Source organism: Entelurus aequoreus, linkage group LG13 (assembly GCF_033978785.1).
Source record: "Entelurus aequoreus isolate RoL-2023_Sb linkage group LG13, RoL_Eaeq_v1.1, whole genome shotgun sequence".
Taxonomy (NCBI): Eukaryota; Metazoa; Chordata; class Actinopteri; order Syngnathiformes; family Syngnathidae; genus Entelurus; species Entelurus aequoreus.
In genome coordinates, this window is record NC_084743.1 from 52,481,796 (window position 1) to 52,497,665 (window position 15,870).

At 38.4% G+C, this 15,870-nt stretch overlaps 1 protein-coding gene across 1 annotated transcript; it reads right to left on the reverse strand.

Moving 5' to 3' along the window:
- Positions 1-5,787: 5,787 nt before the first annotated feature.
- On the reverse strand, positions 5,788-14,425 carry LOC133663906 (distal membrane-arm assembly complex protein 2-like). The gene is made up of 6 exons (XM_062068635.1): positions 14,297-14,425; positions 13,864-14,054; positions 9,857-9,937; positions 6,540-6,679; positions 6,271-6,433; positions 5,788-6,178 (listed from the first exon to the last, which is right to left on the reverse strand). The coding sequence occupies exons 1-6, from the start codon at positions 14,312-14,314 to the stop codon at positions 6,040-6,042; spliced, it is 732 nt and encodes a 243-aa protein (XP_061924619.1). The 5' UTR covers positions 14,315-14,425; the 3' UTR covers positions 5,788-6,039.
- Between the last annotated feature and the right edge of the window lie 1,445 nt (positions 14,426-15,870).

A 15,870-nucleotide genomic window follows, 5' to 3' on the forward strand; every position in this document is an offset into this window, starting at 1 on the left:
TCAGATCCCACATCAGGGCAAGGAAAAACTCAACCCAATGGGCTACAATGAGAAACCTTGGAGGGGACGGCAGATGTGCCCCCCCTCTCCATAAAGGAGAGGGGGGCAAAGCAGAAAAGAGACGGCAGATCAACTAGTCTAAAAGGGGGGTCTATTTAAAGGCTAGAGTATACAAATTAGTTTTAAGATGGGACTTAAATAATAAAGACAACGTAACAATTATAACAACAAAATAGCACATAATTACCTTTAATAACATATGAATTGTACACAAATAATTAAACAAAAGCAAAAAACTACTATAAGCTCTCATTCAAATCCTTAAGCCCCCAAGTCCTGCTGTGTCCAAGGACTTATTCTAAGAGTTTGTAAACAATATCAAATTATAAAAACATAACCATATATAAAAAACAACACAAAAAAAGACACAAATAATTGTGGAAATACCGATCGAACTTGCCCATCGCTTGTTTCTTTTTTCGTAATTACAGTTATTCCTCGTCTGTCGCTGTTGAGTGGTTCTGGGCCTGACCGCGGTGAATTCATTTCTGCAAAGTTTGTGCTGCTTTTAAAATAAATATTTTCATAGCTAGGGCATAAAAACTAAATATATATAGTTTTTAACACCAAGAGCCCTATAGACCCCACATAGTGACTTTTACACTTGTTTAATCTAACGCAGCAATGAACCAATCAGTGGCCACAATATTGACCAGCATGTTCTAATTGGTGTGATGGATTGTTCTCATGTAGTGGCCAACACTACTGTAGTCCATCCATCCATCCATCCATTTTACTACTAAAGGGCCAATTTAGTGTTGCCAATCAACCTATCCCCAGGTGCATGTCTTTGGAGGTGGGAGGAAGCCGGAGTACCCGAAGGGAACCCACGCAGTCACGGGGAGAACATGCAAATCCACACAGAAAGACCCAGAGCCCGGGGATCGAACAAAGGACCTTTGTATTGTGAGGTACATGCACTAACCCCTGTTACACCATGCTGTCACTACTGTAGTATTGATATTTATTTTCATTTTTCTATTGATAGGCTTAAATATTGTTTATTTCAGGCCAAAAATATGATTTAAAAATTCTGTGAATGAGTGAAGCTGCAGATTTTGAAGCGCGATATGGCGTGGGACAGAGGTGTGGACTCGAGTCACATGACTTGGACTCGAGTCATGAATTTGATGACTTTAGACTCGACTTGACAACATGTAAAGAGACTTGCAACTCGACTTAGACTTTAACATCAATGACTTGTGACTTCACTTGGACTTGAGCCTTTTGACTTGACATGACTTGCTACTTTCCCCAAAACCTAAAGCTTAAAAAGTTATTTGGGAGCGCTCCGTAGCTTTCATTTTGTACGTGTCTGTCTATCAGCGTGTGTGCTGCGTGTCAGCGTGTGTGCTCTCAGTACAACAGCCAATCAAATTAGATCTACATTGTTTTCATCCCACAGCATTCATCCAATCAAATTGCAGGACAACCAATGAACAAGAGTTGTCAAACAACGCGCCAGTGAGAAAGATTTATACCAAAGTTGGTTTTGCTCGGGTATAAAAACTACGACTTGGTCAACAAAAAACGAATTGCCGTATGCAAATCACGCAGTTCGAATATTACAGACGGAGACGCAACAACTTCCATCTTTGTTCGACATTTGAAGTTGCACAAATAAGGGTAAGTTTTGAATGTAAGCTAACGTTTATTGGCTAAGTAACGTGACTTTTATTTGCTGTGTAGTTAAATCAGTGAGGCTGCAAACTCACTGCTAACGTTATAACCATAGACATCTTATAAGTAGACGCAGCATGGAGCGCTACTGCCTACAGGCGCAGACGAGACGCGGGGCCGCCATCTTGGAGTGGTGATCCGCTCCACTCAGTGCAATTTGGCAGGAGCATGGAACTGTCAGCGCATTTAATTCATTTTACCTCACCGAATACCACTCATTTTCACGCGCTTTTTTGTCATACGTGTAGCTATGATAACGGAAACATGTTTTATTATTCATGGTTTGCTTAACAGTAATAAAATATTCTTATATGCTATAAGTGACCAGACGTCCGAGATCAAAACTGGGAATATAAACCCAGAGAAGAGGGAGAAAAAGGGTCAGCTATTTTTAAGTTGAAGAAACAATATGATTAGGTTATATATACATGCGTATATCCTACATAAACAATGTATGAATACATTAGATATCTATATATCTTATAGACTGTATCTCTGTTGCTGCAGCAACAGAGAGTTTATTCTGTCTTGACACTTTGTATTGATATTTTGTATTACATTCTTCCCTTAAATGATCATGTTTACAGTGATTGTTATATATGTATTTTTTATGTATGTCGCTTTGGTTAAAAGCGTCTGCCAAATACTTAAACATATATAAACACCTGAAAGTCTTTATACCAGCTAAAACCACCAATCTGTTTCACTGGATTCAGAATAAAACCAAATGCTGCCTTACCCAACAATGTTAGTATTTGAATATTGTTACTTGAAGACTTATTCCTGGTTACAATTGTACTGTTAAGAAAGTATTGTCATATATATATATATATATATATATATATATATATATATATATATATATATATATATATATATATATATATATATATATATATATATATATATATATATATATATATATATATATATATATATATATATATATATATATATAAAGGGACGGCGTGGCGAAGTTGGTAGAGTGGCTGTGCCAGCAATCGGAGTGTTGCTGGTTACTGGGGTTCAATTCCCACCTTCTACCTTCCTAGTCACGTCCGTTGTGTCCTTGGGCAAGACACTTCACCCTTTGCCTCTGATGGCTGCTGGTTAGCGCCTTGCATGGCAGCTCCCGCCATCAGTGTGTGAATGTGTGTGTGAATGTGGAAATACTGTCAAAGCGCTTTGAGTACCTTGAAGGTAGAAAAGCGCTATACAAATATAACCCATTTATATTTTGCCTAAAATGAGAATGCATCATAATCAGTGGCGGCTGGTGAATTTTGTTTTAGGTGGGGCTGAAAGTTTGTAAACCAAACCCCTGTAGAAGATTTCTTTGTGATTTTCACATACAAATATTGAAGATCTTTGCTCCTTCTCAACTCTGTGGTAATGTTATTTTCATAAAATACAACCAATAGTACATTAATGTTAAATCTTACTTGTGAAAAGTAATCCCCCGATTCCTATTTTCAACAGTCCGCTCATTTGAGCAGGAAAACGCTGAACACCAGCCCGGCATCTTTGTTTTCTACCTGTCAACTGTCAGTTTAGGCTGCTCGCCGGCTCCTCATCACCACTTCAAGATGCAAATTGCTCGCGTCACAGCAACCAATGCTGCGTCTACTTATAAGATGTCTATGGTTATAACGTCATTGCAAACACGGCAATCTGTTGCGTCCACTGCAGTTCGCTACCTTATTCATACTTTTTGTCAAGTGATTTTTTTTAAGCAGGGTTGCATGAGGTACCTATACATAACGTTACGTTAGTCAATGTATCAACCACAGTAACGTAACGTTAGACGGCGGTCAGCAGCACCGCATATTTTAGCCACCTACAAAAAGACAAACATAGTCAAATAAAGGTCAGTTAAAATGTATACTATATTAAGAATATGTGTACATATTGCATAGGGCCCTGACATCTTAAAAGTACAACTCTGTTCATTGTTATGTTCATGTATTTGTTATGTTTTTCATGTGTACGCACACATCAACACACATACAGTACGAGATGAGATCAATGAGATAAGGTAAGAACAGAATAGAAACTGCTGTGGAACTAGTTACAATGCAATATGCCACGGAAATACAATGTTAACACTTTTGTACAAATAAGTACAGTTGCACTTGTTTTTGCAAATGTGTTTATTCTGTAAAGGAATGAGTTAAATGTTTAAAATTGTTTACACTATTAAAATGACTGGTTAATAGTGCTATTATGAATTGCAATGTCAGTACTATTTTTTTTCCTGCAATTTCAAATGCACTTGTTTTAATAAATAAATACAACGTTTTAAAAGCATACACAATCTGTGTAAAAAATATTAGTCTGTGGTTAAAAGGACTTGAAAGGACTCGAAACTCAAAATGCAGGACTTGTGACTTGACTTGAGACTTTCCAGTCTTGACTTTGGACTTGCCTGTCTTGACTCGGGACTTGACTCGAGACTTGAGGGCAAAGACTTGAGACTTACTTGTGACTTGCAAAGCAATGACTTGGTCCCACCTCTGGCGTGGGATGACTATGTGTATTTGACTTTCATACACTCACACTGGCAGTACCAGCTGCGATGACCCATGTTGTCCACAGGAGACAGTCGCCCTCTATAAAATACTTAACTTGATCGTACTGTTATAAAGATTTAAGTCAATAACAATTAGATTATGATTATCATCATCATCCATCCATCAATCTTCTACCACTTGTCCCTTTCAGGGTCGCGGGGGTTGCTGGAGCCTATCTCAGCTGCATTCGGGCGGAAGGCGGGGTACACCCTGGACAAGTCACCACCTCATCGCAGCATCATCATTTAAAATAATATTTTTCCTAAGGCATATTCTATGTATTTTTGGCCTAAATTCAGCCTAAAATGGCTGAATAAACTAAAAAATGCAGTAGTATTGGCCAAAAGATGACACCAAACCAAGCAGAGCATGCTCTTCAATAACGTGGCCACTGATTGAATCACCCTCAGGCAACATTACTATATTGGATTAAATGAGTGTAGATGTGACTTTCATCCATCCATTTTTTTTTTTAAACCGCTTGTCCTTTTTGGGGCCGCGGGGGGTGCTGGAGCTGTCACGCCAAATTTCTTCCCTCTACAAAAACCTTCCCTCCCCCATTTACTTCTGGGGCTGCGTCCAATAAAATCACAAAGTTGCCGGGGGTCCTTAACCTGCACGTGACTATCCTGTTTCGCGCCTGTACAAAAAAAACAAACAATAATCGATTTCTTCAGATTCCAGCAGCTGTCAAAGACGAAGTATCCTTCCAGCGACGGGCAGTCAAAGTCGAAGTGCTATCGATCGCTGTCAATGACGTACGAGGAAACATGACCACGGAAGTAAATGGGGGAGGGAAGGTTTTTGTAGAGGGAAGAAATTTGGCGTGACAGTGCCGATATCAGCTGCATCCGGCGGTAGGCGGGGTACACCCTGGACAAGTCGCCACCTCGTCGCAGGGCCAACGCAGACATTCACACTCACATTCACACACCAGGGCTGATTTAGTGTTGCCAATCAACCATGTCTTTGGAGGTGGGAGGAAGCCGGAGTAACCGGAGAGAACCCACGCAGTCACGGGGAGAACATGCAAACTCCACACAGAAAGACCCCGAGCCCGGGGATCGAACCCAGGACCTTAAGGCACATGCACTAACCCCTGTTCCACCGTGCTGCCGTAAATGTGACTTAAGGGTGTTATTTCAAGTCTGGAGGGCTCTCATAGTATTAAAAACAACATTTAGAAGGTCATAAACAGGGTTTTTATGCTCTACTATGCTACTTTAATTTCTAATTTGAGGCAATTCATTAACTAGACAGGCCGGGAACCAATTAATAGCGATAAACAACACATTTCTGTAAGGTTCAAGTCAACATCATTTGGTTTTGATTGACATTACATCAAGTATTGTGTATTTGACAATAATTAGAAATATGACCTCAGGAGTTATATATTAAAAAATGACACGGGTTCAATATCATATCAACCTTTATTATTTATTTAATACATACTGAACAACACATACAATTATTGCCATGTAAACAAGCAAAATCGGCATTGTCTGGACAGGGACATGATTGGACTTTCAGTAAACAGGAAAGTATGCAAGATAATAATAAAAATAATTATGGGTCATACTTTTCTATTTTCATAATGTGATATAACATGGATGGCAAAATAACGAAATGTCTTATCTCCAATAAAGTCCTCTTTAGACTTACCATGTCTGCGATGTAGTACATCGTTTCTTGTCCTTGTGTAAACTCTACTCCCAACTTGTCTTGTACCTCAACTCACCGACTCTAAACTGTACTCATAGCCGTTAGCGATGACCTCGCATTGTGGAAGCATTTCTTCTAACAGGATGACCACCAAACCTGGATTTGTAATCCCTGGGAGGGATGACACATCCAAACGACGCAGGCCCCTGCAACATGCAGATTAGAACAATTAATATTTAACATAACAGAAGTGATCATCAACATTAATTTTGAAGCTGATCCTGTGAGTATGAATTACTTGAGGTTCCTCAGGGCAGCCAGCCCGCCGATGGTGATGCGTGGACAATGAGAGATGTCCAGCTCCTTTAGGGAGTCTTGGAGCACATGGAGCCTGGCCAGGAACCAGTCGTCCACTTCAGGACACCCTCTTACGGACAGAGTCTGCAAAAGCTGCTGCTTCTCTTGGGGAGGACGGCCCATGCAAAACACAATAATAAAGATTAATGGCATTACCAACTCAGTAGGGTGTGATTTTTTTAAATGGAAAACAAAACTACTAATTTTTACCCAAGTTGGACAATCCAATGTAATTCATGATTGTATAGCTCATGTCGACTTCCTCAAGAGGTGTGTCTTTGTAATTCAAGAAGTCCCAGTTGAACTTGCCGTTGCGGTCTGCACGGAACCATTCTGACTGGCCAACAAAGCTGAGGATGCACAATAGACATGCAGAAAATATATATTTTTGTAATACATTGGTACATCAAATGTTTTGAGATAAGAGCCGTCTCTTGGCTAATTGTTATGCTTTAAATTGTAAGCAAAAATCAAAGTTACAAGCATCCCCGCCATTATAGTTGGCGTAGCAAATGTCACACTGAACCCCGTAAGATCCGAACAAAACTTCTGGTCTTACTTGCTAGCATTAGCTTATAGCTAGAGATTGGCATGACTTTGTTTTCCAACCATGGGACGGTATAAAGTGAGTGTGAAGGACAGTGCTGAGAAGAAAAGGTGAATGATATTCATTGAATGGAAAAACAATAAATAATCAAAAACATGATAGCTCGTCTGCCCTATACTGAAACAGAATGAGTCTAACGCCAGCCAAAGAAAAATAAAATAGGTAACACTTTAGTATGGGGAACATATTCACCATTAATTGCTTAGTAACATGCAAATTAGTAACATATTGGCTCTTAATTAGTCATTATTAAGTACTTATTAATGCCTTATTCTGCATGGCCTTATTATACAACCAGTAAGCCATTAACTAAGAGTCTTCCCTCAAAAACCTCAGAATTATTGCTTATTATTAACCCTAACCCTTATATGTTCCACAAGTGTCCAAACAACTCTAAATTAAGCCTTTGTTACTTAGAATATGTTCCCCATACTATAGTGTTACCGAAAAACAATATCGAACCATCATGCATTAATCCATGAAAATAAGGAAAAGCTGCTGATGTTGTGTTTTAACAGAGAAACAGCTCAAAGGAGATGGATACCCAAGAAGTCCACTCTCCAAATGCTTTACATTATTATCCCATTACTTCATAAAACTATTGTAGTTGTTTGCATTACATTCTATTGTATTGTTCTCCATACAATATTTATTATATAAAGTTTTTTTTTTTTTTTAATTTGGCGGAATTTGGGGCGCAAGCAACAATTAAGTTGATTTGTATTAATTCCAATGGGAGACATTGATTAAAGATACAAGTGTTTTGAGTTCAGAGCACATGGAACGCATGGAATTAATGACACAAAATAACGCATTAATCATGCAATTTATTTTGACAGTACAACGGATACATATGTACAACAATGAGTGAGGAGACTCATTGGTGTGCTCACTGACACATTTAACTCAAAATACAGCCTGGAAGAACTTAAAGTAAAACTGTTACCAACTTTTCTGCAAATATATGACATGCATTCATGTAAAATGTTTGAAAACGTTCCTGGATGACATTCTGACAATAAAAGCAAATCTTAAGCACATGTTTATTTTGCAAGCAAGTAATCACCAGGCTGTGATTAATCATGATTAATCCAAATTTCAAAATGTGATTAATCCGATTAAAAAACAACAACATTTGTTTGATAACGTACTATTCGGATAATTTGGTTTCTTTTACTCTTTCAATGTACCGTCTATTTGTATTTGTGTTTGACTCTCTTCTGCTGTTAAAGAATAGCATTATTTTGGTTTACTCAAATTCAAAGGTAGTCTGTTTGTGTCAAACCATCTCTTTAATTCATGAATTTGTTCTGTTATTAGTATTAGCTTCTGTGTGTTCTCTCCTGAACAAAATGCAGACGTTGTGTCGTGTGTTTACCTGGCAGAAGACGCTGTTTTCAGTGGCTTTCCAGTGTTGATGGCGAACCTTTACTTGGTTCCTGCTGTTGTGTATTTGGGATCTGTATAAGTCCCGAAAATGTGCATGTGCCCGCCATAGTAAATAAGTTCCTTCTTTTCTCTATCGTCTTGTTGTGGGGCATTCATCCTCCACTATTGCCAGTTCTAATACAAAGTAGCGCACAATTATATTTTATATCTGTCAGTAGACTCACTATGGGAGCGCTAAACACTACCTGTACAACAAAGACGACGGAGAGAAGACGCTGTCAAAGTGGAGGCACGTAAATAAGACCGCCCACAAAACGGCGCATCCTGAAGAGACGGTCTGAAAGCGGCTTGAAGATTGTCTGTAAAAACATAATCTATGCAACATTTTGACCACAGAACCACCATTACATTTTATGTTGGCCACAAGGAAGTGTTTTAAATGTAGATTTTTTTTCATAATATTAGCCCTTTAATGCGTGCGCCTTTTAATCCTTTTGTATGAAAATAGACCTGAATAGATCCCTCATAGACCCGCTCATCGGCAGTGCGCCATATACAGTACAGGCCAAACGTTTGGACACATCTCATTCAATGCGTTTTCTTTATTTTCATGACTATTTACATTGTAGATTGTCACTGAAGGCATCATAACTATGAATGAACACATGTGGAGTTATGTACTTAACAAAAAAGGTGAAATAACTGAAAACATGTTTTATATTCAAGTTTCTTCAAAATAGCCACCCTTTGCCCTGATTATTTTTTCGCACACTCTTGGCATTCTTTCGATGAGCTTCAAGAGGTAGTCACCTGAAATGGTTTTCACTTCACAGGTGTGCTTGAAGCTCATCGAGAGAATGCCTAGAGTGTGCAAAGCAGTAATCAGAGCAAATGGTGGCTATTTTGAAGAAACTAGAATATAAAACATGTTTTCAGTTATTTCACCTTTTTTGTGTTAGGTACATAACTCCACATGTGTTAATTCATAGTTTTGAGGCCTTCAGTGACAATCTACAATGTAAATAGTCATGAAAATAAAGAAAACGTGTTGAATTAGGAGAAGGTGTGTCCAAACTTTTGGCCTGTACTGTGTGTGTGTGTGTATGTATATATATACATATATATATATATACATATACATATATATATATATATATGTATATATATACATATACATATATACATATACATATATATATATATATATATATATATATACATATACATATATATATATATGTATATATATACACATATATATATATATATACACATATATATGTATGTATATATATATATATATATATATATATATATATATATATATATATATATATATATATATATATATATATATATATATATATATATATATATATATATATATATATATATACATACACACACACATATATATAAATAAATAAACAAATATATATATATATATACACACATATTTACTAATACTAATAGCAATTTTTAATAATACCAACGTACACCATAAACATGAACAATCTCAGACACCACTTACCGAAATCCTCCCTTTAGTTTCAAGACAAAGTAGGCGGAAGCAATGTCAGCCCCGTAATGGCTCTCAGTGTAATAGAAGTAACTGTGAAAGACAAGGAGACACTTAGGTCAGAGAATCGAATGTATATTGCATTAAATAGTAAATGAAATTGGTAAATAAATTGTGTTTTGGTCTAGTTTTTAATTTACAAGCAGCACATTTTATTTGTATTTAATAGAAATGTATATGTCTACAATCTATTTAGAGAAAATGACTATAAAGGTGGGTTATAAACTTTGTATTGTGTTTACCTAATGGCGGTGTTTTTCAACCACTGTGCCGCAACACACTAGTGTGCTGTGAGATACAGTCTGGTGTGCCGTGGGAGATTATGTAATTTCACCTAATTGGGTTAAAAATATTTTTTGCAAACCAGTAATTATAGTCTGCAAATTATGTGTTTTTGTTGAGTGTCGGTGCTGTCTAGAGCTGGGCAGAGTAACCGTGTAATACTCTTCCATATCAGTTGGTGGCAGCAGGTAGCTAATTGCTTTGTAGATGTCAGGAACATGGTTTGTCGTGATCACAATATGCGGTAGGCAGCGTGTAAGTAAAAAGGTATCTAACACTTAAACCAAAAATAAACAAACGGCGAGTGCCGCTAAGAAAAGGCATTGAAGCAAAACGAAACTAACACTGAACTGGCTGCAAAGTAAACGAAAACAGAATGCTGGACGACAGCAAAGACTTACAGCGTGTGGAGCAGACGGCGTCCACAAAATACATCCGTACATGACAATCAACTAAGGCTGAAACGACGCGTCGACATGGTCGACGTCATCGGTTACGTAAATACGTCGACGCCGTTTTTGTGCGTCGACGCGTCGCATATTTACGTCACACTACCGTCATGGCGGCCCGCAAAGCAGACGGTGCGAGCGAGGGGGAAAAAAATCACGCCAAAAGTCGTCAAAAGTGTGGGAGTATTTCAATACACGGCCTAATAATGTTGTTGTATGCACACTGTGTCGAGCGGAAATGGCCTATAATAGCAGCACAACGGCTATGAACGAACATTTGAAAAGAAAACCATCAACTAGTCAATCGTCCGCGTGAGCATACGTTGTCATCATTACACAAAAACATGAATGTGTCATTTGTATCTGCTAGGGGTGTAACGGTACGTGTTTAGTCTTGAACCGGGCTTTCGGTTCGGTATGGGGGTGTACCGAACGAGTTTCTAAGCTAAAGTCTTAACAAGCTGCTTTTCTCCTTCTGCTTCTGTCTCAGCACGCAGCATTGTCCCACCCACACAACCATCTGATTGGTACACACAAAGCGTTATCAGCCAATCAGCAGTGCGTATTCAAAACGTTACCAGTCAATCAGCAGTGCGTATTCAGAGCGCATGTAGTCAGCGCTTCAGCGTCGAGCAGATAGGTGTTTAGCAGGTGAGCATCAGGCAGCGGACTCTCCCCAAATGATAATAAACACCTCCCAGTCAACTACTAGTAACATCACTATGAGCCCGTTGACCTTCTAGAAACTTAAACTGCAGCTCAGCTCACTCGCAGTCCTGGCTTGAGGTGAAGGCTAATTACCTCTCAGTTCCAGCCACATCGACCCCTTCTAAACGCCTATTTTCAGCTGCTGGGAATATTGTAAACAAGAAAAGAACCAGAGCATGTAGACATGCTAACCTTTCTTCATTACAACTGTTAGTCACTCACTGGAATGAGTAGAATTGGTTATTGTGTACTGTGTTGGACTGGATGTTTATTTTGCACATTTTAAAAGCAATACTTAATGTTTACAGTGCTCCAGAATATTTAGATTGGCACTTTTTTGTATTGGATGTTTATCTATATTTTTGCACATTTTAGCAAATAAGCAATACTTTCACTTTTGTTGAAATGTTTACACTGTTGTTACAGAATATTTCGTTTTGCACTTTTTTGTATTGGATGTTTATCTTTATTTTTGCACATTTTAAAGCAAAATAAGCAATACTTTTACATTTGAAATGCTTATACTATTGCAGAATATTAAGATTTGCACTAGATGTTTACTTTTATATTTGCACATTAAAAAGCAAATAAGCTACTTTTAATTTTGTTAAATGTTAGAAGTTTTAAATGTTTACATTGTTACAGAATATTTTGTCATGTTGTTGTCAATGTTGACTGAGTGGCCATACTTCTTTTATTTTGTAAATAAAAGCCATGCCTTTTGAAAAAACGGGCCTACATTTATTTTTTCATCTTCATTTTAAATAAAAAAATAATCGGTAAAAGGAAAAATAATCTATAGATTAATCGGGAAAATCTATAGATTAACCGATTAATCGAAAAAAAAATCTATAGATTAATCGATAGAAAAATAATCGTTAGCTGCAGCCTTACAATCAACAACGTCCCCACAAAGAAGGATTGCATCCGCACATCTTAAATAGTCTTGATTGCGAAAACATAGCAGGTGCGGCAAATAGCATTCAAGGAAGACATGAAACTGCTACAGGAAAATACCAACAAAAGAGGAAAAGCCACCAAAATAGGAGCGCAAGACAATAACTAAAACACTACACACAGGAAAACAGCAAAAAACTCAAAATAAGTTACAGCGTGATGTGACAGGTCATGACAGTACACCTACTTTGAGACAAGTGCTATTGTGATGCATTGTTGGTTATGGTTTGAATTTATATCCAACAATTGCGAGAATGACTTTTTTGTCAATATCGGCTACTGAGTTTAATTTTTTTATCTTTTCAGCCGGTGGTGTGCCTCAGAATTTTTTCATCACAATATACGGGAAGCAGCGTGCAGGTAAAAAAGTATCTTAACACATAAACCAAAAATAAACAAAAGGCGAGTGCCACTAAGAAAAGGCATTGAAGCTTAGTGATGGCTATGCAAAACTAAACTAAAACTGAACTGGCTGCAAAGTAAACAAAAACAAAATGCTGGACGACAGCAAAGACTTACAGCGTGTGGAGCAGACGGCGTCCACAAAGTACATCCGTACATGACATGACAATCAACAATGTGCCCACAAAGAAGAATTGCGTCCGCACAACTTAAATACCGTATTTTTGGACTATAAGTCGCAGTTTTTTCCATAGTTTGGCTGGGAGTGTGACTTATACTCAGGAGCGACTTATGTGTGAAATTATTAACACATTACCGTAAAATATCAAATAATATTATTTAGCTCATTCACGTAAGAGACTAGACGTATAAGATTTCATGGGATTTAGCGATTAGGAGTGACACATTGTTTGGTAAACGTATAGCATGTTCTATATGTTATAGTTATTTGAATGACTCTTAACATAATATGTTACGTTAACATACGTTCTCAGTTGGTTATTTATGCGTCATATAACGTACACTTATTCAGCCTGTTGTTCACTATTCTTTATTTATTTTAAATTGCCTTTCAAATGTCTATTCTTGGTGTTGGGTTTTATCAAATAAATTTCCCCCAAAAATGCGACTTATACTCCAGTGCGACTTATATATGTTTTTTTCCTTCTTTATTATGCATTTTCGGCCGGTGCGACTTATACTCCGGAGCAACTTATACTCCGAAAAATACGGTAGTCTTGATTGCGAAAACAAAGCATGTGCGGGGAATAGCATTCAAGGTGCTACAGGAAAATACCAACAAAAGAGGAAAAGCCAGCAAAATAGGAGCGCAAGACAATAACTAAAACACTCCACACAGGAAAACAGCAAAAAACTCAAAATAAGTCACGGCGTGATGTGACAGGTCGTGACAGTACACCTACTTTGAGACAAGAGCTATAGTGATGATACATGGTTGGTTATGGTTTGAATTCATATCCAACAATTGCGAGAACGACTTGTCATTGTCAATATCGGCTACTGAGTTTCATTTTTTATGTTTTCTGCTGGTGGTGTGCCTCTGAACTTTTTCAATGACAAAAATGTGCCTTGGCTCAGAAAAGGTTGAAAAACACTGGAGTGGATGACCAACATGCTGCAGAAACAAACAAAAAATCTTACGAGTTCTGCTTCTTTTTTTGTGTCCTAATAAACTGATACTTCCAACCGAGGAACATCTCAACGTCATAGAAGCGCTGGGTGAGGAAGAGCATCATCTTTGTGTACAGGGAAGGCGTGCTCACGGGGCTGGAGCTCCATGGTCGCTTGACAACAAGGAGCCAAGATGGTCGCTGACAGCACCTGAGTAGAGACTTAGCAAAGGTACCCAACAGTTATAATAAGCCATAACATTGACCGTCAGTTTTTACTAGGCCATTTATAACAGAACATGTAGCCCTTTGCGCATGTGCGAAGTGAACGTTTAAACAACATGACTATGACAAACAAACATTTAAATACGGCAGCTGAGCTAAAGGTGTCGTTTATTTCGACACTTTTGCAAAGTAGTTGAGAATTATTCACATAATAGAGCCAAACGTGAAGGGTAACTTACCACCAAGGTGGCCGACATGTTGTTCTACAGGAAGCTACGAGGGTCTAATTGTACTTCCGCTTTATGAGACCGTGTCGTAATGATTTCCTTGACCACACGGTGTCGCTGTAGATACGTGCCTTCCCTATTACAGCTTAGACGAGATGGCATACACTTAACAGTATTTATGTAGTACATTAAACATAAAAGGTTCAAGCGTTGCGATTCTTCAAATAAAACATGTTCAATCCTCATAAAAAATAGAAAATAAACCAAATATATATATATTTTTTGTACCAATGATTGTCACACACACACACTAGGTGTGGTGAAATTTGTCCTCTGCATTTGACCCATCCCCTTGTTCACCCCCTGGGAGGTGAGGGGAGCAGTGGGCAGCAGCGGTGCCGCGCCCGGGAATAATTTTTTGGTGAATTAACCCCCAATTCCAACCCTTGATGCTGAGTGCCAAGCAGGGAGGTAATGGGTCTCATTTTTATAGTCTTTGGTAACCCAGTGGTTCTTAACCTGGGTTCGATCGAACCCAAGGGGTTCGGTGAGTCGGCCTCAGGGGTTCGGCGCAGCCTCTGCCGCCGAGGTCAAGACACACCCGACTCATCGTGTAAATAAAAACTTATTATGGATACCCCCAAACAATGTTCCCTCTAATTTTCCATCTGATTAGCAGGTGTGTAATTTGTTGTGAGTTCATGCACTGTGTTGGTTTTGTTCTTTGAACAAGATGATGTTCATGTACGGTTCATTTTGAGCACCAGTAAAAAAAAACATAACTTTGTCTTGAATTTGAGAAAAAAACCATTTTATTTTTCACTAAAGAAGGGTTTGGTGAATGCGCATATGAAACTGGTGGGGTTCGGTACCTCTAACAAGGTTAAGAACCACTGCTCTAACCACTAGGCCACTGAGTAGATTGATGGTGTTAGTGTACTTTAATTAATCTATGTCATGTAATTAGCACAATTGTGAGATGTCAGGTTGACTCTAGTACACTTTCAACCGGCACATTTTGTACTACCTTGGGACAGCCAACACAAAAGCAGGTTAAGCGCTCAGCTGGCAGATGTGACCCCGGTCTGCCTCCAATGCGTGCGCACACAGAGTAAACACGTGCGCGCGCACTCACACGCACGCGCACAAACACCCACACCCACACAAATAACACTCTCGTGTGAGAGACGTCTGGCACCTGCTGGTATCACCAATTAGCAACAACAACCAAAAAAAACCCCATCATGGCTTACTCTTTCCCTTTATGAAAAGAAGTGCTAGTGTATGGAAACTACATGAATGAACCAAAAAAAAAAATGTGGTGAAAAGATGAATAAAATGTTCAGAGTGTGTACAGTGCATCCAGAAAGTGTTCACAGCACTTCACTTTTCCCACATTTTGTGTTACGGTACAGCGGGGGAAGAAGACGGCACAGAGGCAGGCCCGTCGTTTTAGCTCTATTTATTTAACAACGATATTATGAAGTGTGTAATCGGGTTGGGGAGGAGATCTTGCCCCAAGTGGAGGAGTTCAAGTACCTCGGAGTCTTGTTCACGAGTGAGGGAAAAGTGGATCGTGAGATTGA